This window comes from Bubalus kerabau, chromosome 1 (genome assembly GCF_029407905.1).
Source record: "Bubalus kerabau isolate K-KA32 ecotype Philippines breed swamp buffalo chromosome 1, PCC_UOA_SB_1v2, whole genome shotgun sequence".
Classification (NCBI taxonomy): Eukaryota; Metazoa; Chordata; class Mammalia; order Artiodactyla; family Bovidae; genus Bubalus; species Bubalus kerabau.
The window spans coordinates 13008316-13030762 of NC_073624.1; the positions used below are offsets into that span (position 1 = coordinate 13008316).

Here is a 22447-nt window from a genome sequence, read left to right on the forward strand (position 1 = left end):
CCTGACTAAAGTGTAGTCCAGGACAGACGGTCAGGAGCTCTGAACCCATTAAACCATAACGCTTCCACCGCAACCACAGCTCTGGTTCTGTTTGGATCTGGCGGCTATGGGACACTTCGCACAGCGTGGTCCTTCTGTGTCTGGCATTTACTATCTAAGGGAGGGCGGGCACTGGGCGGACTCGGGGGAGCTCCGCCCGCAGAGGCCAAGCCCTGAAAACACGGGCAGAGAAAGACACAATCAAGTGCATCACAGAGAAGTGGGTGGAGCGGGAGCGGGGGGCGGGGGCCGCGCGGGGGCGGGGCCGAGGAGGGCGGGGCCGCGCGGCGAAGGGAGCGGCTGCGCGGGGAGAGGGGGCAGAGGGCACGGGGGCGGGGCTGCGTGGGGGTCGCGTCTGGCCGCCGGGCAAGGAGGTGCTGAGGGGACGGGCGGCTGCTGGGGGCCCAGACCCGCGGCGCGTAGCCGGCGGAACTGACGGCTGGAGGCGGGGCTGGAGCTCCGGGCCGGGATCACCCAGGAGGCGGAGCGGGCGGCTGTGGGGGCCCGGCGCTTCGCGTCGCGGAAGCGGCGGGCGTAACGCAGGTGAGGGCGCAGGCCTGGCTGGGATGGCGGGACGGAGACGGGGTGTTAGGGGCGGGTCGCCGAGGGGACGGACGGAGGCGGGAGCGGCTTCAGGGGACTCCGGCCGGGAGGCCCGGGCCGGGTGACTTCCGCCTCGGACGCCTACTGGCCGTGCGTCAGTCCGCTGGGTTCGGACTGGGCCTCCGTACGCGCCCTCGCCGCTTCCCCCTCCGCAACCTGGGGCCCCGGGGAACCCCGACCGGTTTGCGAGGAGGGCCCGGCTCCCGCCCCGCGGGCCTGCCCACCACTGGCCCGGCTCTCAGAACCCTCCCTTTGTGGCCGTCCCTCCCGGCCCCTGGTTGACCCCACACCGCTATAACCCTGCCTGGGTTCCTGCCCCCAGCCGGTGTGGGTGTCGGTATGCCAACACTTGCAAATTTATTGTAAAAGCAGAATTTGTGAGAGTCGATTTGCTGTATGTTCACTCTCCTTTGAGAATCCACAGTGTTTACGAAGATTCTCTAAGCCGTAGAGTCAAAGGTAGCGTCCGCCGTCAAGGAAAAAAATACTGTGCAAGAAACTACGAGTTACATGTGTGACTTTAAAAGGGAAGAGCGAAATTAACTTAGTAATACACTTTACTTAGCCCACTGTGTTTAAAGTATGGTCTTTTCAACGATGTCATCAGTATTTAAATTTTTAATGAGATACTTTCTTCGTTTTGGTAGGAAGTATGAAATTCGGTGTGTATTTTACACTTCGACTCCATCTACATTCAGACGAGCATCGTTTATTTCAGGTGTTCAGGAGCCCTGTAGCTTGTGGCCCCTATACCGGATGGCAGGTCTGAGGCTCAAGTCGTACTCCTTGCCATCAGTGTTTTTCAGTCTGGCCACTGTCTTTTTCTGCTCCTCCTCCAAGGATGGTTTTATCTTCCCTGCCCAAACCACTTGCCCTTCCCTACACACCTTTGTTCAGCTGCCCCTTCTCCGTGGGGTGCTCTCCCTGCCCTCTTTCCCAGGCCTGGTAGGGAGACACAGCTTCTGCCAAGAGCTTTTCCAGACTCCCTGACCCCACTTGCTCCTTCCTCATTGTCCCCTAGCACTGGGTTCACACCTGGATTAGAGCATTAACACCTACTGTTTAATTGTTTTCCAGGCTGTCTTCACAGCTAGCATAGCGTCTTATTCTTCTCAGTTGTGGTCAGGACCAGTGCCTGATAGTTGATCAGCCCTTGTTAGACAGAATGAGTAAAAGCTCTGGACACCTGTACTGAGGCTCTGAGTTCTTTGACAGACTTGCTATTTCCTTGCCAGGGGGCTTTGTGCCTGTTGCACCCCCTGGTGCGTGGACAGACACACATTAGGTGGGTGACTGACCATGAGAAGTGCATCTCAAGATGAGCACAGAAAGTACCTTCTTTCTGCCTTTTCCTCCCTCTCTGTCTTACAGGTGGGAAAATTGAGATACTGAACTAAGCTGGGATGCCCAGCAGAGCTGCATCACTGCAAATGCAAAGAGGGGTAGGAGTGGGGGTGGTTTGGGATCAGTTGGCTCCACTTTGGTCACTTGATGGTGGGAGGAGAGGTGGGGAGGTGAGGAGTTACTCCGAGAATCCTGACGAGGGTGCTAGGCAGGCTCAGGTGTAGGAAGCTGCGGTGTTCACCGCTGGAGAAAGGCTTGGAGAGCAGACTGGTCATCTCAGACCAGGAAAAGTGCTGGCCTCAGAAGGGTAGGAGAGAACAAGCTGGGTGGAAGGTAGAGTTGGGGAAGCCAGCAAAGGGCGAGAAGGAGTAAGCTCCAGCATGGTGAGGATGTTGGTGTGAAGCATTGAGCATAACCACTTTTCAGAGGGCAGTGCCATTCTCAGTCTGTGGGATGAGAAGTGGAAAGAATCAGAGATTCAGAGAAGGCAAGCAACTTACCCAAGGTCACATAGGACTTGAAGCTCAAACAAAGCCTCCTAAACCCACCCTGGACTGACTTACCCAGCCCCACCCACACTTCTGTTGCAACCTAGGAGAGCAGGTCTGGGCCATGGTGCCAGGCTGATTAATGTCTTCTTCACGGTCTTCTACCGAGGGGCCGTGATTAGGCCTATTTATAGGGGCTTGGTGCCTTAATATTCTGCCCTATGCCTCTCTTGCCAATCACATCAGTGCTGTCTGCGGTGATTGCTGCTTTGGTGGCACCAGGGAGTGGAGTTAATTAAAGCCAGTATAAATAGACTGACTCTGCCCTCCTCTTGCAGTTCGAAGGAGGGTTTTTCCTTCCCGTCCACCTCCCATGTGTCCTTCCTCTTGCCTCCCCCCACTCCACGCGCAGCTCTAATCTGGGAGAGCAGAAGCCGGACATCCCTGCCTCCCGCCATTGCCTGTCCTTTCTCGGGAGCTGGTCCCAGGGACCAGAAGAGGAAGAACCCAGAGTCCATATTTTCTGTGCTCTTGCAGAACCGGTGCCATTTGCTAGTACCCGGCAGTAGACACAGGCAATTCCCCCCTGCCCTGCAGTCCATCCCTCTTTTTCACTCTGCAGCCACGGTCTCTTTATTGTTCATCCAGGCTTGGGAGGTTGAGGTGAGATGAGGTAGGGCAGGGGCACCTAGCCGGGTACCATGCACCCACCTTGTGGCAGCCAGTCAGTGCCCTCTGAATGCCTTGTGTCCATCTCTGGTCCTTACAGTTTCCCTTGTTCACTCAACCAGCATTGACAGAACAGCAGCTCCTGGGAGCCCCCCGACTGCCACGCAGGCTGAAGCCATGCAGACCATTGGGATGGGGGGCTGCGTGCATGCTCTTCTCCTGCACCTGGCCCTGTGTTGGGTGGGTGTGAGCAAGTATAGGGGGGTCCTGATGCTCCCTTCTGTCCCCCAGGCACCATGACCCCCACGGGGACCCAGCATTCCTTGGCCGGTCAGACCTATGCAGTGCCCCTCATTCAGCCAGACCTGCGGCGAGAGGAGGCCATCCAGCAGGTGGCGGATGCCCTGCAGTACCTACAGAAGGTTTCTGGAGACATCTTCAGCAGGTGGGTGCTGCTCCCTGGCCCGGGCAGTCGTCTCTCCAGTCCCAAAGGCATCCTCTTGGAGCACCTCTGTGGTGACTCTCGGTCCTGAGGGGGACCCAGCTGGCTTCCCTGTGCCCAGGGGGCCAAGCTGGGTGCCCTGCTTAGAACTTTTTCTTGTAAGCGCTCACTGTTTACCATCCCGCTTAGCCCTGGGGTTCCCCATGCATCCACGGGCCCTGGCGGTGGTATGACTCTCCCAACTGCTCTTCCCTTGCTGGGGTGCCCTGTTCCTTCGCCTGTTCCACCAGTCAGCCCATGGTTGGTTATCCAGCATTTCTTGTGTGCAAGGCTCTGGGCCCTTTAATAAGGCAGCATCCTTGCCCAGCTGGAGGGTCCGCTCCAGCAGCAGAGACAGACTCGAAGCGATCAGTCGGGTGTTGGTTGCAGTTGTGGTAAAGCCAGTCTCTGCTGTCTCGTAACACCTAATACTTGCACCGCATTAACCGTGTGCCACCCGTGACCTGAGTGTGCTCACTCATTCAACACTCCCAACAGTTTTTTTTTTCAACATGTATTTATTTATTTGGCTGTGCTGGGTCTTAGTTGCGGCTTGTGGGATCTAGTTCTCTGACCAGGGATCAAACTCAGACCCTCTGCACTGGGAGCGCAGTCTTAGCCCCTGGACCACCAGAGAAGTCCCTCAACAACTTTTTGTCTGAGCTTCTGTTATTTCCACTTTGTCGATGAGGAAACTCTGGGAAAAGGGTCAGGAGACTTGCCTGAGCGGTGGAACTAGGAGTCACACCCAGGTGTTGGAGCTCCAGGCTCTGGAATTACCCCTATCTCTGTGATAAGAGGCCTGACTTGGTTTGCAGGGTCAGGGAAGACATTTGTGAGGAAAAGCCGGACCGGTGGGAGGGGAGATACTGTGAGTGGGTAGGCTGGGGGGAAAACCTTCAAGAAAGGAGGAAGGGCATGAACTAAAGTGGAGAGGGGCCTGAGTGGAAGCCAGCGTGGCTGGAGCAAGGGGCTTCGTGAGGCTGGCAAGGTGGCCTTGGTTCCTCAGTGGTCCCGGGTGGGGAGTGGTGGCTGTTTGTACCCCTAGCGCCGATCCAGCTCAGCTCTCAGGCTCTTGTGATTTTTCATTCAGTGTTGGTTGAACGTGTGTGCGTGGTGTTTGCTGTTTTCTGCAAAGGTTCCCTAGTTTTATCCTATGTAAGGTCCTGTTTCTCTGGTCATGAGCAAGCTAAGATGGGCTAGCGCTTCTCCCTGGATGCCCACACTGTGCTTCCCCGGCTGGAGCATTTGACCGCCTGACTCAGGTCCCTCTCCTGGCCAAGTCTCCCCCACTGTCCCCTGCTTGTATCCCAGACCAGGGACCCCCACCACTGCAGCGTGCAGTCTCCTCCTCCACCAACTGGAACCCCACCTCTTCCCAGAAGCCTTACCCAGTGGAGGCAGAAAATGGGGCCATTGTCTCCAGACGGAGAGTCCCAATGTTAGATCCACTTGACTCTAATGCCTCTGAGCTGCCCTCTAATGCACATGGCTGCCCCAGGCCCTGGAGAAGGCGATGGCACCCCACTCCAGTACTCTTGCCTGGAAAATCCCATGGAGGGAGGAGCTTGGAAGGCTGCAGTCCATGGGGTCGCTGAGGGTTGGACACGACTGAGCGACTTCACTTTGACTTTTCACTTTCATGCATTGGAGAAGGAAATGGCAACCCACTCCAGTGTTCTTGCCTGGAGAATCCCAGGGACAGGGGAGCCTGGTGGGCTGCCATCTCTGAGGTCGCACAGGGTTGGACACGACTGAAGCGACTTAGCAGCAGCAGCCCTAGGCCTCTCCAGGATGTGAATGTAACTGAGAGTGGGGCCTTATTAAGGGGGTTGACTCTGGAGCAGACTTCCTGGCTCCAGTCTGGCTTCCCCATTTGCTTGCTCTTAACCTCCCTATAAAGCCTCAATGTTCCCATCCATAAAATGGCAGTGATAATGGTGCCTTCCTCAGAGGATCATTGTTAAGATGAAATGAATTGAAATGTATAAAGGAACCGAAGATAGTAAGCATCTAGTAAATGTTCCCTCTTGTTATCTAGTAACATCATCTCTGCTCATTTGCCGCCTATGCTAGCCCTCCATTACCTGTTGTCAGTAGTTATAGAAAGTGTTAGGTGCTAAATATATCCAGGGGTCACCTAAGCAAGAGGACACAGGCCTTTAAAAGCCACTAGTGCCAGAGACCGGTCACCCCACATCTCGTGATGAAACAGCCCGTCAGAGATGCTTGTGTTTCCTCACCAGGACCGTGACTGCGTGCCTGCCTGTCTGTAAGGGGAGCACTGGATTCTTAGCGTGCTTTCCCTTCCTGTAGCCATCTCCAGGTTCCTCTGCTCCTGGATGGGAGAAGCAGAGGGCAGGAAGGCCATGTCACATGGAGGGGTGGTGGGCTCGTTGAGGCCCAGGGCTGGCAGGGTGCTCCCCTAAACAGCCGACTTCCAGGTGGCCCTGCCCCTCTCCCAGCAGGCGCCCAGCGTTTGGGACTGAGGGATACCGATGATGCATGGCCGTGTGGTCCCTGTGCTCGGGCTGCATCATTTCAGAGGGGAGAGCCACCGGCTGAGCTGATTCTGAGCTGTGTAGCATGCACTGTGTGGGCATCTGGGGATCCAGAGGAGAGAGAAGCAAGACTTGGCAGCACATTTATCAGTTAGATTCCCCAAGCCAACTGAAGCAAAAGTAACCAGTCGGCAGAGCAGGCTTTGGAGCCGCAGGGCTCAGTGATGTCGTGAGGACCAGTTTGCTTTCATCCCCTCCTGCTTGCTGCCTCTGGGTTGGCCCCACTCCCAGACAGGCCTTGCTCTGGCAAGGGGACCAGTGGGCCCACAGCTCAGGTCCAGCAGGAAAGAGCGCCTCCCCAGAAGCCCCAGCCTCACGGCAGTCCCAGAGCCATGGCTGGGGCAGCATGGGGGTAACACAGCGGCTGGCCTAGCCCTTGCTCACATGCCTAATCCCCAGAACCTAGGGTTTAACCTGAAATGTGGGGACCAGGCCTGTGGGAGCAGTGGCATCCCCAGTGGAGGCTGGCTGTGATGAAATGAGGGAGCAGATGGTGAGAGGAACATGACCGCCTGCTCCCGAGTCAGGGAAGGCCTCCTGAAGGGGGGCCACATGGGGCAAGTTCTGCTGAGGGATAGGGAATGCAGTCTGCATGGGACCTGGAAAGGGGCGCCAGGGGCTTGAGGCTGCCTGGGCGGCAGGGACCTGAGCACCCCAGCCCAGAAGCCACTGTCCCTGCGGTCTGCTCCTTCACTGCAGGGTGGAGTGAAAGTCAGCCTCTGTGTTTGCGCCCACCACCACCAAGCCCTTCTCATGTCTCCACAATGCTGGGACAGTCCCTGGTGGGAGGAGTGGGTGAGGGGAGAGCTGGGCCACATCAGGGCTGTGAGGGCTTCTCCCAGCTGGACGGGGCTTTGAGCTTAAGCCCAGGGTTTTGGGAGCCTTGATGGGTTCTGAGCAGGAAGTGATGGGACAGAGAGCTGAGAGGGGTCATCAGGCAGCTGCACAGGGGCCAAGGAGGGGGGCTGTGGTGCAGGGCAGGCGGATGAGACACTTTAAAGGGAACGGTGATGGGACTTGGTGACAGATTGGGAACGAGGTCGAAGGTGGGGGAGGGGTCGGGGATGACAAGGAGTGGGGATGCCGAGCCCTGTCCCCCTATCCCCCAGCCACCTACGAGCCTGAGGCTCTTCTGTCCTCATGGGCTTTTGCAGTGGGGATGTGACCCCAGCTTGGAATCGCTCCCCTTGAACGTACTCCTCTTGCAGAGAAGAGCCCCCTCGCCTCCCCTCCCCTCCCCTCCCCTCCCCTCTGTTCAGGCCCAGGCGCAGCCCTTGGCCCCCCTGGAGCCCGTGCCCAGCTCTGCAGGCAGGTGAGCTCATAGGGTATTAGCATTCCGAGCTCTGCTCTGCCGCAGCCAAGTCTACAGAGCTGGAGAGAATGACAAGGACCTTGCAGGCGCCTGGACCGCTCCTCACAGCCCCTCCCCGGCCTCTTCTGCCTAGCAGACCTCCCGCCCTCACCTGCCCCTCGTCACCTGGGAGATGCCAGCCCCAAAATAGCTACCCAGAGACGTCACCTGCTCCACATGACTTAGATGACATGCAGAGGGGCTGCTGGAGGAGTGCAGTGGACTGTGTGAACGGCGGATTTAGAGACGGCCCTTCCAGCGGCCCCAGCCTGACCACTTGCCCTCTGCAGAGCTTTTCCCTTGTCTTTTCTCCACCCCCCCCCACCTCCCCTCCCCTCTCTTCCTCCTCACTTCCTCCATCCTCTCCCCTTCCTCCATGCCCCCCTCCTCCCCCTAATTGGCACCTGGTGCCTCCTAGGGTTAGGAGGCCTCAATCAGCTGCCTGCATAATTAGCAGATCGCTCTTAATTACCCCAGCTAGTGGAGAAGATCCAGGGGAAAGCAAGAGCTGCTCAGAGGGCTGATGGCAGGGTGCTGGGGAGGGGAGGGAAGCGGCAGTTAGGGCTGGGGGTCTTCCCCCGCCCACCACCACCAGCTGACTGGTATGATGCTGGGAGCAGCAGCAGCCCCAAGGGAGCCCTGGGCCTGCCTGGCTCCATAGGCGATCTCCACAGAGGGTTGTGGGGATCAGCTTCAGCTTCGGAGGTGATGGGACAGGCAGCCCAGGCGCTGTCCTGGCCCCCTGGGGGCCTCGTTGACCTTGATCGCCTCACGCCCCAGGCCCCGGCAGAGGAACTCTCTGCCCTCCACGGTGCTCCCTTGCAGTGTGCCGTGTCCTTGTCTGGAGTCTGGAATGTTCTTCTCCGGGTCTACTCAGCACTGCCTGGGGCCCCTCACCCCACCTAGTCTGTGGGTGGTCCAGGCAGGTGTTGACCGTGTTCTGGGGACTTGTTGGCTTGTCTGGGTCATGAGACACATATCACTGACTTTGACCTTTATGGCAGCTCTCCGACGTAGAAGTTACCAGCTTTGCTTCTCATCTGAAGAAGGTGGGACATGGACCAGTTAAGTGACCTGCCCACGGCCATACTGCTCCTGTCCCCAGGGCTTGGGGACATGGCAGTTGTCTGTCTCCTTGGAAACAGGCGTGTGCTGCCTGATTTCTCTCTGCCCCAGGCTCTGAGCAGACCCACTGAGCCTGCCCCTCCCTGCTGGGGTCCTGGTGACACTGCGGACGCAGCTGCAGGGATGAGCCTGGAAGCTGAGCCGTGGGGTCTAGATGAGGAACAGACAAGCCACCCTCTTGGCACCGTCCTGTTCACAGTGGATGTTGCTGATCAGTCCTGGCTCTCGGGCCCCACCCCACCTGCCCCCGCAGGCCTTCCTTCCCAACACTGCCTTCCAGCCTGTCCCTGCCAGTCAGGAGAGATGACCCGCCAGCTGAAACCTCTTCTCTCACCCTTGGTCTGAGATTGGGCTGCCTGAGGCCTTTGTCAACAAGCAGGACATTACTTAGATAAGAATAGAACTCTGGGAATTTCATCTTCCGTCCTGTCCCTCACAGGAATCCAGCCCGGAGCACCCTGACAGTGGGCATCCGGCTGGAGTCTGATGGCTTCCCAGGCCAGACGGTGGTTTACGAGGACGTTCTCCTCTGCAGCACTGAGGTCTGCATCCGTGTCACACACACTGCTCCCCCCGCCCCCACAGACTCTGATGCACCCACTCTCTGCATTGACAGTTGCCTTCCCACCTGACAGGGCTGGCGGTCTTCTGGTATCGGAAGGGAGTTACATTCTCAAAGTCATCTCATCTTTGGACCGAATGTCCTTCACTTACCTTGTATGATGTGAGCTTCTCACTCCTCACCTTGCTCCTCACCCTCCTCTGGACGTTCGTTACCTCGTCACGTCTTACCTAGCTGCTGTGTTCCATGTCAGGTGCTGTCCCAGGTGCTAGTGATGCAACCGTGACTCAGGCAGAGCCTGTAGCCTGGAAGGGAATTCAGGGTCCTCTTAAGGTGTGGACCTGGTTTGAAGGGGACACGGCTGTGGGTGAGTGGGATGTCCAGGAGATGAGCGCATGAGTCCAGGGCTCTGCTTCCTCTGCCATGCCTCCAAGAGAGTGGACATCCCGTTTGTTGAAAGAAGGTGGGAAAGGAACATGGTGCTGTGTGCTCCACGGACTCACTTCCTTAGTCCAGGTTGCCATTAGCGCCTAGGTGACCAAAGTCGTCAGGTCCTCCTCCACCTGAGCTCCTGCTCGACCTCTGTCCCCTGTGTGTGTGCACTTGCTTTTTAAGCCTGCGTGCTGAGCTTCAAGTTCTTCTGTATCAGTGTCACCTTTCCTGGCCTTTCAGCTCACGTGGGTCTTGATTCCGCCGTGCAGACCGTTTGGGGGCCTTCTCACTGGATACCCCAGCTTCCTCATCAAGCACTGGGTGAGCTGTGCAGGGCCCTGCCAGAGACCTTTGTTCACGACTGAAATCAGCCCATGGTGCCTTCCGGGTGCTGCTGTTCTCTGGCTCGCTCTGATTTTTCCTACGTGTGCTCTTCTCCAGCCCCCAGCTCCATCTCGTCCACAGGACTTTGTGAGGAGCCATCAGCGTCCTTGCTGACTCAGGCTGCACTGTGTGTAAGGTTTTTCCCCTCATACACCGGGCTAATAACCCTGCCAGAAAACGCTGTAAATTTAGAACAGTGCTGGCCCTGGGGATCCACCTCTTCCATTCAGATTTCTCAGGACCCTGTATTTAATAATCCATTCCAGAAATTTGCCAGGGCTCACTGTTAAGCTTGATGTCTGCAACTTTGAGAAATCAGACAGAGAGCAGGCTCTGTCTGTGTCCAGTTCTGACGTCCACCCTCTATGCCGCCATTATGTTAACCGTGAGGTTGCTTCATCCCCCAGCAGCATGGGGCTGAGCTGGGAACTAGAGGAGATGGCCTGTGTGCAAGTAGAGAACCCGTCCTCCCTGCCAGAAAGTGGGCCCAGACAGGTCACTGGTTCCATATCTCCTGGAAGGAAGCTGTGCCTTTTGTTCTGGTATGCGTTGCTGCCCCACTCAGACCAGCCTGTCGAGGAAAACTAAGCTGGTTTGGGTACCTGCTTGGAGCCCATCTTCTGCGTCCCCAAGCCCCTGCACACGAGCGGCCACAGGAGTAATCAAGGAGACTTCATCGGGGTGGAGACCCTGGGCTTGTGAAACTGGCTGATGAGGGCTGGTAAAAAAGTCCTTGAGTTCCCTCGCCATGTGGTCTCTGACTAGAGACCGCAGGCCCTTCTGCCATCCACGAACTGTGGCCGTGGTCAGGGGCTGGTGTTCCTGGAGGTAGGGGGGCTCTTGGGCAGAGGGCACCCTGGTGGGGTGGGCTGGGGCTCCTGGGAAGTGAGAAGAACCTTGTGCTGCTGAATAGTGAAAGTGAGGTGCGTGTGCATTTACCTTGGGGCATGTGGTGTTGGCCATTCAGTGACCGCAGAGGAGCCCTTCAGGTGCCCAGCACAGTGCCACGTACTGGGAACACAGCAGAGAACAGAGCCCCAAGTGCAGGAGCCCCCAGGCAGGAGACACATGGCGACAGGTGGTTCTTGTTCAGTTGCTAAGTCATGTCCAACTCTTTGAGACCTCATGAACTGCAGTATGCCAGGCTTCCCTGTCCTTCACTACCTCCCTGAGTTTGCGCAAACTCACATCCATGGAGTCACTGATGCCATCCAGCCATCTCATCCTCTGTCACCCCCTTCTCCCCTTGCCCTCAGTCTTTCCCAGCAACAGGGTCTTTTCCAGTGCGTTGGCTCTTCGCATCAGTGCAACATTGACTTCTTTTAGGATTGACTGGTTTGATCTCCTTGCAGTCCAAGGGACTCTCAAAGGTCTTCTCCAGCACCACAGTTGGAAAGCATTAATTCTTTGGTGCTCAGCCTTTATGGTCCAGCTCTCACATCCCTGCATGACTACCAGAAAAACCATAGCTTTGACTCTGCAGACCTTTGTTGGCAAAATGATGTCTCTGTGATGGTGACAGGTGGCAGTGTGTAACAATAGAGCCTGCTAGGGGTTGGAAAGTGACAGTGAGTTTTAAACTCTGTCTCCGGGAGGCTTTGGCCAGGGGCTGAGTGGAGTGAAGGACCAGCCGTGTGGGGAGATGGCTGGGCCATATGACAAGGCAGCGTTGGGCATATTCAGGAACTAACAGGGTACCCTGTTGCTGGAGCCCGCTAATCATGGGAAGGGGAGGGGCAGCCCTTTGGCAGCCCACCCACAGCTGTGAGAACCTCAATGGGGACTAGGGTTTACCCAGAGCCTCCTGCCCTGAGTCAGGCAGTTCCTTATGGACAGCTCTGGGACTGGAATCAGGACCAGTCTGGCCTGTTGCTCAGCCTCGCTAAGCTCTAATTTCCTCCATGTCAGTCATGAAGATTCTGTCTCTGCTCACCTGGGCCTGAGAATGAAAGCCCTGGTGGGTGGGCACTATATCCTTTCAGGTGGCACGTACAGGTGCCAGCTTGGTGCCAGGGTGATTGCCTGTCCCTGCCCAGAGCTCCAGGGAACGGAATATAGTCTCTTCCCAGACCGTTCAGGTTGGATGGTCCTGATCGAGGTCACTTGGGCAGTTCCAGGATCAGCCCTGACAAGCAGGATATTGCTGTTTTAAGAGCCCTTACCTGAGGGCTTCCCTAGCGGTCCAGGGGTTAAGACTGTGTTTGCACTGCAGGGGCATGGGTTCAATCCCTGGTCAGGTACTAAGATCCTGCATGTTGTGGGGCGTGGCCAAAACAAAAAATTCAGGCACAAGCCCTTACCCGAGTCCCCGTTCACCTGTTTGCTGTTGGAAACAGAAGCGGGGCCAGAGGCTGCAGGGGCTTGGGGAGGAGCCTCCAGCCCTGGTTATTAGTTTTTGTTTTGCCTTTTTTTTTGGTGGCAGGATCTCCCAGCGAGTAGAGCTCAGCCGGAGTCAGCTGCAGGCCATCGGGGAGAGGGTGTCCTTGGCCCAGGCCAAGATCGAGAAGATCAAGGGCAGCAAGAAAGCCATCAAGGTAGCAAGCGTGTAGCTCTGTTCTCTGGCTGGTTGGTGGTCCCAAAAGTCCTCTTCTTTCCCCTCTCCCCATGCCTCCGAAGCTGCCGGGTCCCTGCTTCCACTACCCCTCAGGTTTCCTCCTGCCCACAATCCCTCCACCCCAAACCCAGGATGGCTGGAGCTTCTCAGGCCCCAGCAGGAGTGACCAGACGCCCTGTGTCCACAGGTGTTCTCTAGCGCCAAGTACCCTGCCCCTGAGCGCCTGCAGGAGTATGGCTCCATCTTCACGGGGGCCCAGGACCCCGGCCTGCAGAGGCGTCCCCGCCACAGGATCCAGAGCAAGCACCGCCCCCTGGACGAGCGGGCCCTGCAGGTCTGTGGGGGTGCCCTGTACCCTGGGGGGAACCGAGGCCCCAGAGGATTCTGACTGCTGGGGGAGTGGGGGGAGCACTTTGGCCTGGAGCCGAAACCCGCCTCCCTCAGTCAATTCCCATCTCCCCACACCCCAGGAGAAGCTGAAATTCTTCCCCGTGTGTGTGAACACCAAGCTGGAGCCTGAAGACGAGGCTGAGGAAGGGCTGGGCGGGCTCCCCAGCAACATCAGCTCTGTCAGCTCCCTGCTGCTCTTCAACACCACCGAGAACCTGTGAGTGGGGGCGGGGGGGGGGGGGGGTGGACCAGGGGGTCTCCAGGCTCGGGTGCAGCAGAGGTCTATGGCCCAGGAACCAGGTAAGGCCTGGGTGGCCATAATCCTAACTTGAGCTGTGGCCCTAACGATGTGAGAAGGGTGGTCCAGCCCGAGGGCCGAGCACAGGTGCTGCATCCCCTGCCCTCCACCTTCTCCAGGTACAAGAAGTATGTCTTCCTGGACCCCCTGGCCGGTGCCGTCACAAAGACCCACGTGATGCTGGGGGCCGAGACAGAGGAGAAGCTGTTCGATGCCCCTTTGTCCATCAGCAGGAGAGAGCAGCTGGAGCGGCAGGTGGATGGAGACGATGCCTGGGGGTGGGAGAGGTGTGGCCCCCCCAGTGTTGTCTGGACCAGGGGTCTGATAAGCCCCCTACCCGCCCAGCTGTGCTTGGGGGCCTGGGAAACTCCAAGACCCGTTCCCTGGCCCCCCTCACCCTCCCAACCCACAGGTCCCGGAGAACTACTTCTACGTGCCCGACCTGGGCCAGGTGCCGGACATCGACGTACCGTCCTACCTGCCTGACCTGCCAGGCGTGGCTGACGACCTCATGTACAGCGCTGATCTGGGCCCTGGCATCGCCCCCTCTGCCCCTGGCGCCATTCCCGAGCTGCCCACCTTCCACACAGAGGTGACCCAGCCCTTCAAGCCAGGTGGGCCGAGAGCTGGGGACGGACTGGGGTGGGCACTGCCCTGCTCAGCCTCTTGCCTCCTAAGGTACCTGACACTCGATTTCTGTCCCAGACCTCGAGGATGGGGTGCTGACGGCACGCCCACCGCCCCCGCCACCTCCACCGCCTCCCCCAGCTCCAGCCGTGCTGATCAGTGTCCCCCCACCTCCGCCCCCGCCACAGGCCCCGCCAGGACAGCCCGCCAGGGGGGACGACAGCGGGGGTGCATCCCCTTCAGGTAGGGGCAGTCCTGGGGCGTGTGGGTGGGGGAGGGGCGCCTCCAACTTCTGGGTCCCTGGAGGGGTTTCTGTAGCTTAAGTGGTCATCAATCCTAGATTTTCAGAATAGTTCTGATTTCAAAATCACATTTTCCCAAGTTCATAAAGTAGTGGTTCCGAATGGTATCTGTGGGGCCCTGAAATTCTAACCTTCGGGGTAGAGGGAGCCTGGACCCCCATTCCCCTTGAACCAGTGACACGGCTGCTAGTAACCATGGAAAATACAGCGAGAGTCCCTGTGTGGCCCTTCAGTGGTGTGTCTCCCAGGCTACCTCGGCACCCACCCTGGGTGGTGCTGGCCCACAGCCTGGCTCCACCCCAGCAGCCTTTCTTCCTCGCACTTTCCACCCTCCAGCCCCGGTCCAAGGAGCGCCCAAGGAAGTGGTTGACCCCTCCAGTGGCCGGGCCACTCTGCTAGAGTCCATCCGCCAGGCCGGGGGCATCGGCAAGGCCAAGCTCCGCAGTGTCAAGGAGCGCAAGCTGGAGAAGAAGAAGCAGAAGGAGCAGGAGCAAGGTGAGTCTGGACCCGCTGCAGGAGGGCGCTCTGCCCATGTCTCCAGGAGCTGTGCAGGCTGCCCCGGCGTGTGCGGGCCCCTCCTGCCCGGTGGTGGAGCCTGCTTAGACTTGGCCAATTGTCCAAGGAAACAGGGACTAGGGATATTTTTAGAGACGGGGACCTGGTTGTGTCCCATTTCTCGAGGCCCCTTGAGGCTCCAGGCTACGTCAGCTGTGCATCCAGTGCTGACAGATGCCACATCTGGGCCCAAAGCATCCGTGCTCTGGGATCCCAGCCCTGAGTCATCCCAGCTGTGCTTCTGAGCACCGGACGGGGACCCCGGGCAGGCTCCTCTGTCCAGTGCTGCTCCCTGTGCCCGACTCAGAGCGGTGGCGACTCCGTTACTCAGTGGTCACCTGCTTTCCTAGTAACACTGACCAGTGCTCCAGGAGCTGTGGTAACCTGGTGGTTGTGGAGGGGCCAGGGTTTTGACAGTGCAGAGGACCCCAGGATTGAGCCCCGGGGTGTCACATGGGCTGGACTGAGCCCACCCCGGGTGCCTTCACCTTGTCCCCATGCTTTCCCACTGCAGTGAGAGCCACCAGCCAGGGCGGGGACCTGATGTCGGACCTTTTCAACAAGCTGGCCATGAGGCGCAAAGGTAGGAAGCAGGACCCCGGTGCCGCCTCCTTCCTCACGGTTTTCAGGTCTCTAGGGCCTGGGTGGCCTGGTGCCCCAGACCCGCTCCTCACTCCAGCATCTGCCCTCCCAGGTATCTCCGGGAAAGGACCTGGGTCCGGGGCCAGCGAGGGGCCAGGGGGAGCCTTCGCCCGGATGTCAGACTCCATCCCGCCCCTGCCTCCCCCACAACAGCCCCTGGGCGAGGAAGATGAGGATGACTGGGAGTCCTAGGGCTGGGCTTATCCTCCCCCAAGTCCCTGACTGCACCACAGCCCCGTGCATAACAGCTGAGCCGGCTCCTTGGGGGGACAGGGTCATGGACGACTCTCCAGCTCTCTTGCTGGGATCTTCAAGGAGCAAGGAGGTTGCTTTCAGAGGCCAAACTGGGGAGAGGGGGCGGCATGGTGGCGGGGGGCGACCTCTGCCTTTGCTCCAGCCCCCTTCACCAGCGTGTGCCCTCTTCCCTAGAGACTGCGGTAACAGTACGTGAATCAATAAAGAAGCGATGCAAGACGCGAGCCTAAGCCAGCAGTGCAGTTTTAGTTAAGGGGCCCTGGCTGTGCAGACGCCCCTCGGAGCTGGGGCTTAGGGGGCGGGGGGGTTGCATGGAGGGAGGGCTGTTTCCACACAGGCAAGTGTCTCCGTGATGGACACGGGGCCTCTAAAAATAGCCATGCTGAGAGCCTAATGGCCCTCGGCATAATCGCTGATGTCAGGGGAGGCGGTGTCTTGGCGTCTGCTCCGTGGCTGAGCGGGAGGCCCTGGAGCCAGGCCAGGAGGATGATCCTGCTGGCAGGGCCAGGGGCAGGTGAGGGCCAGCAGTGTGGGAGGAAGTGAAGCTGGGAGGCTGGGGAGCAGTTCTTAAGGACTTAGAGAAAAGGTGGTTGAGGGGACCGGAAGCTGGGGCAGAATGGCCCTGCCGACACCAGGAGGTGGGGATGGATAACATTCTGAGTTTCCGAGGGTGAAAGGTCTGAACAGCTATTTCAGTGAGAAAGGGAGAGGCTGGAAGAGCCATCTCACCTCTGAGAATGTGGATTCTGCGAAACAGGCCAGGGCAGGGCGGCTGCAGCCTCCACAGCCGCTCACAGACTGGCCAGGAATCAGCGGGCCCATGAGCAGAAAACAGACTCCATCCAGGCAGGGCAGCTGCCCGGGGGTGAGCCCAGGAATGGTGGGGTCACTGTTTCTTTGGGGTCAGCCTCGTTGTCTCCTGCTGGCTGGTCCACCTATTCCTGCATCCTGGCAGCCCACTGAGTCCCAAAGGGGCTCCCACGGCACTCCCTTCTCAGGCAGGATCCCTGCAGACCAAGCTCATGATGAAGTTGCCCATGGGCAGGTAAAGGGAGGGCCTGGCGACCAGGCAGCGGTGTGACCACCAGTCAGGAAAGGCCAGCTTTCTCTCGATGGAACTGCAGAGAGGGAAAGACCATGACACCAGACTGGGGCAGGGGTGGGAGAGTTTCAGAGAGACAGGAGAAGGGCAGGACTGACCTTCCGCAGGGCAGCAAAGGCAGGGCCAAAGGTGGCTTTGACCTCCACGCGGTCCCGGATCCAGGCCGGCAGCTTGGCCTGGACGGCTGGGGAGGCGTACCGCTGGTCCAGGAGCACTATGCTGGCGAAGTCCTTCTGGTGCCTGATGGCCCTGCCTGGACAGAGCAGGGACGGGTCTTCCTTCTGTGCCCCTCCCCCTGCTCAGTGCTCAGGCCGGAGAGACGCAGGTGAAACTGCTCCTTCCTGTCACCTCAGCCCGCAGCCACCCCTCCCGCCAGCAGCACCGCCCCAGGCTCACCTATGGACTGGTTGACAGCCTTCATGCACAGGTTCTCCACCAGCACCTTCCCGGGGCGGGCCTGGCCTGGGGCTCTGGGCTGCGAAGGGCAGAGAGGACCCATCAGGGTTGACGCCTGCCTCCCGCGAGGGGTTCTTCGTGACTGACAGAGGCTCTGGGGCGAGACCAGTGGGCCTCACGGGCACCAGCAGCCGATACAACAGGCAAGAAGACATCCAGGAGTATGGAAGCACGTCCATCCCTCTGGGGCAAACAGGCACACATGTTGAGGGGTAGTTGCGGCCGTGGGAGGCACGGGGGTACTCACAAGTGTCTGGTCCAGGTAAGCCATCTTCTCCTGCAGCTCTGGAGACATGATGTTGGGGTAGGGCATGCCCACCATGACCACACACCTAGGGCGGAGGCACACATGAGCTGGGGCATGTGGGCGGTTCCCAAAGCCCAGGACGAGGGGCCCATCCTCACCCACCATCACCAGCTTCCTTCGGCCTCTCCTTCCCCTCATCCCTGCCACCTGGAGCAAGTTCTCTCATCAGCCCAGACATCCAGTCTAGACCAGGGAACTGAGTCCTGATCCACTGAGGGCAACCTGGTTTTCCAGCTGGCCCCAAAGGGCCCAATCCAGAGTTGGTGAGTCCAGGCCCCTCGCAGTTGTGGACCTGAGACGTCAGCCCAGGTGCAAAGTCAGAGCCCGAGGGGTGAGAAGCCACTGCTTACCGCCCGAGGTCATCAGAGAAGTTGATACCTTCACTCATCTTCCCCCCAACCACGGAGAGCAGCAGGGCACCCGTCTCCGTGCCCCGGGCCTGGCCGCAGTGCTGCGGGAACACCAGCCCAGAGCTGCAGCGCCCGACTGTGGGCGCCCCTTTCAGGGCCCTGGGGACCCGCAGCCTCACCTTGATGCACCTGGAGTACTCCAGCAGCACCTGCTCCACCCTGTGTGCTTTCCTGGGCTCCTGAAATATCTGAAGGTAAACAGAACACCTCCCAGAAAAGGGTCACAGATTGCCTGGGTGTTGGGTCACTCTTAGCCTTAAAGTTTTGTGGGGACTGGAAAAGCCCACAGAGCCGGGGTCCTAAAGGGACCCCCCCCATGGCCTGGTATCAGGACTGGAAGTAAGCATGAGACACCAGGGGAAGCCCCCGCACACGAGAAACCCCGGGAGGAACTCTGGGTGCCACCATCCTCTCAGGTGCTAAGTCCAGCTGAGTGCCGATCACTCACCTTTTTCCTGATGGTCAGGCGGGCCAGCAGGCCGCTCTTCTCCCAGTGGGCGCAGACCTGGTGTTGGTACTCATAGGAGGGGAAGAAGCAGACCACCCCTCCTGGCACCACATTGCACAGGTTACAGAGAATGCGGCCCGTCTCGTCCATCTAGGGAGGGAAGACGAGAGCCAATCCTGCAGCCCCTCCCAGAAGGCTCAAACCCACAGACCAAGGCCAGGGTGGCTGCGATTGGCTATGGGGTGCGGCCAGGCGGCACCACCTCAGTGGGTCCTGTGCCACCCTCCCTACCACAGGCCCAGCTGATGCTTCTGTGACAAATCGGGCACAGAAAACTGCAGACGGGCCCCTAGAGCTGTGCCCAGCACCCCCATCCCTGCCCAGCCAGGACCCTAGAGCTGTGCCCAGCACCCTCATCCCTGCGCAGCCAGGCCCCTAGAGCTGTGCCCGGCACCCCCACACCCGCCCAAGTGAGCCACTAGAGCTGTGCCCAGGACCCCCATGTCTGCCCAGGCGGCACCCACAGAGCCACATGGCAAGAGAACGGAGGTAGTGAGCAGCTTGCTCGTACACTCTGCTAAAGGGTGAGGATGGGGCGGCTCAGTCCCTCCCTGGTGGACGTCCGTCCACACAGACACAGCTCAGCCTGTGCCAGCTGAGATGGGAGACCCGGAGCCTGAATACCCGGGACTGGCCAGAGTGCCCAGCCCTAAATCCATCTTCCAGCCCCACGAAGGCCACCGGCAGGCACGCTGGCTGGACTGACCATCTGAGGCAGCCCCCTCTTCTGATATGTGAAGTCCAGCATCTGGTTGGAGGGCCCGCTGCAGATGATGAGGGGCAGGATGTGATCTGGAGGGATCACGTGACCTGGGCGAGACCCAGTGAGGCTAAGTCCATGGAGAACGCCCCCCACCCCCAGCCCTGTCTCCCAGACCCAGACCAGCAACTTACAGCACCCGCCCTCTGCCCCACTCCCACAGAGAACCAACTTGGGACGCCCAGGCCTCCACATGCAGACAGAGGGACTCAGGGCCAGAAGCTCTCCCCTACCCCCAGCCCTACCGCCATGGCTTTAGCCCCTGGCTGATCACAACACACGGCTGGACTGTGACGAGGGCCCCCCTGCCACCGCCCCGGGCCTGGGTCCTCACCACAGGAGAACTCCACCACTCGCTCCGCTTCCACCCCGGCACTGGCCAGCAGCTGCTCCCGGAAGTCGGACACCTGCAGACCACAAGGCCAACACCGTCACCTCCCAGAGGGCTGGGCCGGGAGGGGGCAAGCGCGTAAGAACAGGAGGGAGAGGTCAAGGGAAAGCCCGGTACAGATTCGCTGAAAGAAAAGACAAAACCAACGATAGCCGGTGTTGGCGGCCTCATTCCAACCACCTGAGGGAACAACGGGGGAAATTCAGCAACCTGGCAGAGTGGGTCTGAGCCCTGGCTGTACAACAGAATCACTATTTGGAAAAAAAAAAAAAAAAAAAAAAAAAATATATATATATACACACACACACACACACATAGTCAAGCCCAGCCCAAACTACTGAGTAAGAATCTGTAGTGAGAAGACATACACATTTGTATTTTTTAAAGAGGTCCAGGTTTTTTCACCTATCAAACTGGCAAAATTTCCCAAATTTGAGTACTCTCTGGAGAAACAGGTATTCTTTTAGGCTGCTGGTGGGATACAGAGCAGAACAACAACTGGGAAGGGGACTTTGACAGCACTTAACAAATCAGACAATTTTTACTTTTTAACCCATAATCCCGTATCTGGGCATCTCCCCTGAAGCACAGCTCCACAAACCAAACATATGCACGGGGATTATTCCCGTGAGGTTGTTTGTAATCTGTACTTCAAGAGAGAGTCTGGCTGAAGGAGCGACCCTGCCTCCACCCAGCAGAGGATGTGCAGCCCTGGGAAGGACACAGACCAGCCCGTGCACGAGGGTGGGCATGCCAGGGAAGTCGGGCTGCATGTGCTACCTCTGATGCAAGTAAGAAAGCACAGGGGAAAATATCTGCTCATTTTTACAAAAAAAAATATATATATATAGTTGTGCCATGCTAAGCTGCTCAGTCATGCCCAACTCTGTGACACTATGGACTATAGCCCGCCAGGCTCCTCTGTCCATTGGATTCTCCAGGCAAGAATACTGGAGTGGGTTGCCATGCCCTCCCCCCGCAGGGGGTCTTCCCGACCCAGGGATCGAACCTGCGTCTCTTCCATCTCCTGCATTGGCAGGCAGGCTCTTTACCAGTGAACCACCAGGGAAGGCCCCATAATATAATTCATCTTGGTCAAAAGGCTGAGGAGTGATACCCACACACACCACACACACACACAATGAAACACTGGGGAGACAGATCAGAAGCTAAAGGATTACTTGTGGGAACAGGGAACAGAAGTTTGGAGAGGAACAGTAGTGAGACTGAGTATGTGTTGTTACAGCTCTGACTTCTGAACCATGCAGATGCGGACATCTCTTAGAACACAAGAAAGTAAAAAGGCAAACTGTGAAACCGAAAACAAACCAAGAAAGCCTGGCTACCTGTCAAACTCAAAGCACAACTGCACAGAGCAGAGCTGGCTCCCAAGTGGCTTTCCACGCCTAGTGACCACACTGCCTTGGTGGGGCGCTTCAAGGGCAAAGAATAAACGCAGGTAAACGAATTCAAGCCACAGTTTGTTCGAGTGTTGGTATAATTTTACAACTGTTCTAAGTACCTTGTGGGACAGAGCAAAGAATGATGATAATGTGCTGTAAAAAACCAAACTGCAGCTTAACAGGCATTGTGTAAAGTCAAGTAAAATGACTGGCTTTGATACAGAAACATCACTGTGGATTCGCAACTTCTGAAAACTAAGTCCTAAGTCTGTCCACTGAAGAGCGGTCATATATAACATAGTCACGTAACGGAATAAAGCGCAGCCAGAGTTGGGCAGGATAAATGCCAATTTGCTGACAAAGAAAAACGTTTAAGATGTTTGCTGCTGAGTGAAAAAAGCAAATGACAATAGCAGTGTGTGGAGACACCATTTTTGTTTTCAAAATGTGTCTGTATATCTGTAACAATTACATATTCAAATTCTGTAGTAATGATGTACACCAAAAGCAGTCTTTTCCTGGTGGAATTACGATCTACTATTGATTTCCTATTAGACTCCCCTAAAATGTGTATATTAAAACTTAAGTGTATAAAAGAGAGAGAAAGAGAGTTGTATATAGAGTGGGTACAACAAACGAAGGCCACTGCATTCTGGGTCTGAAGCTCCAGGATGGCTTTCTCTGGAGAAGAGGCTGCAGAAACATCCAGTCTGCCTGACCCCAGACACTGGCCTAGAGACAGAATAGCAATGCCACCTGGTGGATGCTGCTTGGCCAGCTCAAGCTGCACACCCACCCCACCCTCCTACCCTTCCACCCCCGGCCCTTTGGGCCAGGGACCCTTCCCCTCCCAATATCCAGGTGCGAGGCTGGGCTGCGTCCTTACCGGCTGCATGGTGCCCCCCGCAATGACCACTGCCCGGCATTCCTTCACCACCTGGGCGAAGTGCACGGCTGGGTTCAGGAGCAGGAACTTCAGGCTGCTCTGGCTGAGGCTGCCTGCAGACAAAAAAAGACAGCCACGTGGAGAAGGGTGGGTGGGTGCAAGCCAACCAAAACCTCCGTCTGTCTGAGACAAAGATGGTGTCTAGTCGGGTCCACGCAGGAGCCACAGAGATGCCGCTTTCTCTTTAAATGAGACCCATTTCATCCCCAGGACGACCACGAGGGAGACGCACAATCGTCTCCCTTTCCACACGAGGGACTGGGGTTTGGGGAGAAACTGGTCCAGTTACGCAGCTTGTAGATGATGGGGCCACGACTCCAACGCAGCCCCCCTGACCTTCACACTGGGCCGCGCGGCTTCTCAGGTAACCTCGCTGAGGCCGGCCAGCAGCCCAGCACCTCCGCGTCCTCCTCCTCGCCCCTTCGACCACTGGCGCGGGTCACAGGCGGCCATTTCCCTGTCCTAACCCAGTGAGATACGAACACCAACTAGAGGTGAAGAA

The 22447-nt window shown here is 57.9% G+C and overlaps 2 protein-coding genes across 4 annotated transcripts in view; one reads left to right on the forward strand and one right to left on the reverse strand.

Moving 5' to 3' along the window:
- Positions 1–370: 370 nt before the first annotated feature.
- WASHC1 (WASH complex subunit 1) lies at positions 371–21576 on the forward strand. 2 transcript variants are annotated; one of them, XM_055568431.1, is made up of 11 exons: positions 371–582; positions 3435–3588; positions 12462–12573; positions 12781–12927; positions 13064–13200; positions 13401–13536; positions 13694–13895; positions 13987–14151; positions 14547–14705; positions 15280–15348; positions 20865–21576. In XM_055568431.1, exons 2-11 carry the CDS (start codon positions 3440–3442, stop codon positions 20879–20881), a joined length of 1293 nt encoding a protein of 430 aa, XP_055424406.1. In that variant the 5' UTR covers positions 371–582; positions 3435–3439; the 3' UTR covers positions 20882–21576. The 2 variants fall into 2 exon arrangements, with proteins under 2 accessions (XP_055424406.1, XP_055424396.1); XM_055568421.1 differs by lacking the exon at positions 20865–21576 and adding an exon at positions 15460–15886.
- Positions 15890–22447, reverse strand: part of DDX11 (DEAD/H-box helicase 11) — a 34430-nt gene continuing 27872 nt past the window's right edge. For both annotated transcript variants that reach the window (XM_055568408.1, XM_055568398.1), the window contains 10 exons: positions 21886–21998; positions 19540–19612; positions 19152–19255; positions 18386–18535; positions 18057–18125; positions 17878–17978; positions 17468–17552; positions 17161–17239; positions 16863–17017; positions 15890–16780 (listed from right to left, as the gene is read on the reverse strand). In XM_055568408.1, coding sequence (XP_055424383.1) covers positions 16751–16780; positions 16863–17017; positions 17161–17239; positions 17468–17552; positions 17878–17978; positions 18057–18125; positions 18386–18535; positions 19152–19255; positions 19540–19612; positions 21886–21998 — 959 coding nt within the window. In that variant the 3' untranslated portion in view covers positions 15890–16750. The remainder of the gene's footprint in view (positions 16781–16862; positions 17018–17160; positions 17240–17467; positions 17553–17877; positions 17979–18056; positions 18126–18385; positions 18536–19151; positions 19256–19539; positions 19613–21885; positions 21999–22447) is intronic.

Excerpts from the sequence above, each read along its gene's own strand:
- WASHC1 (XM_055568421.1), top strand. The coding sequence starts at position 3,440 with ATGACCCCCACGGGGACCCAGCATTCCTTGGCCGGTCAGACCTATGCA. Across the intron at positions 3,589-12,461 it reads TCTGGAGACATCTTCAGCAG|GATCTCCCAGCGAGTAGAGC; the intron begins GTGGGTGCTGCT and ends TTTTGGTGGCAG. Across the intron at positions 14,152-14,546 it reads CGGGGGTGCATCCCCTTCAG|CCCCGGTCCAAGGAGCGCCC; the intron begins GTAGGGGCAGTC and ends TCCACCCTCCAG.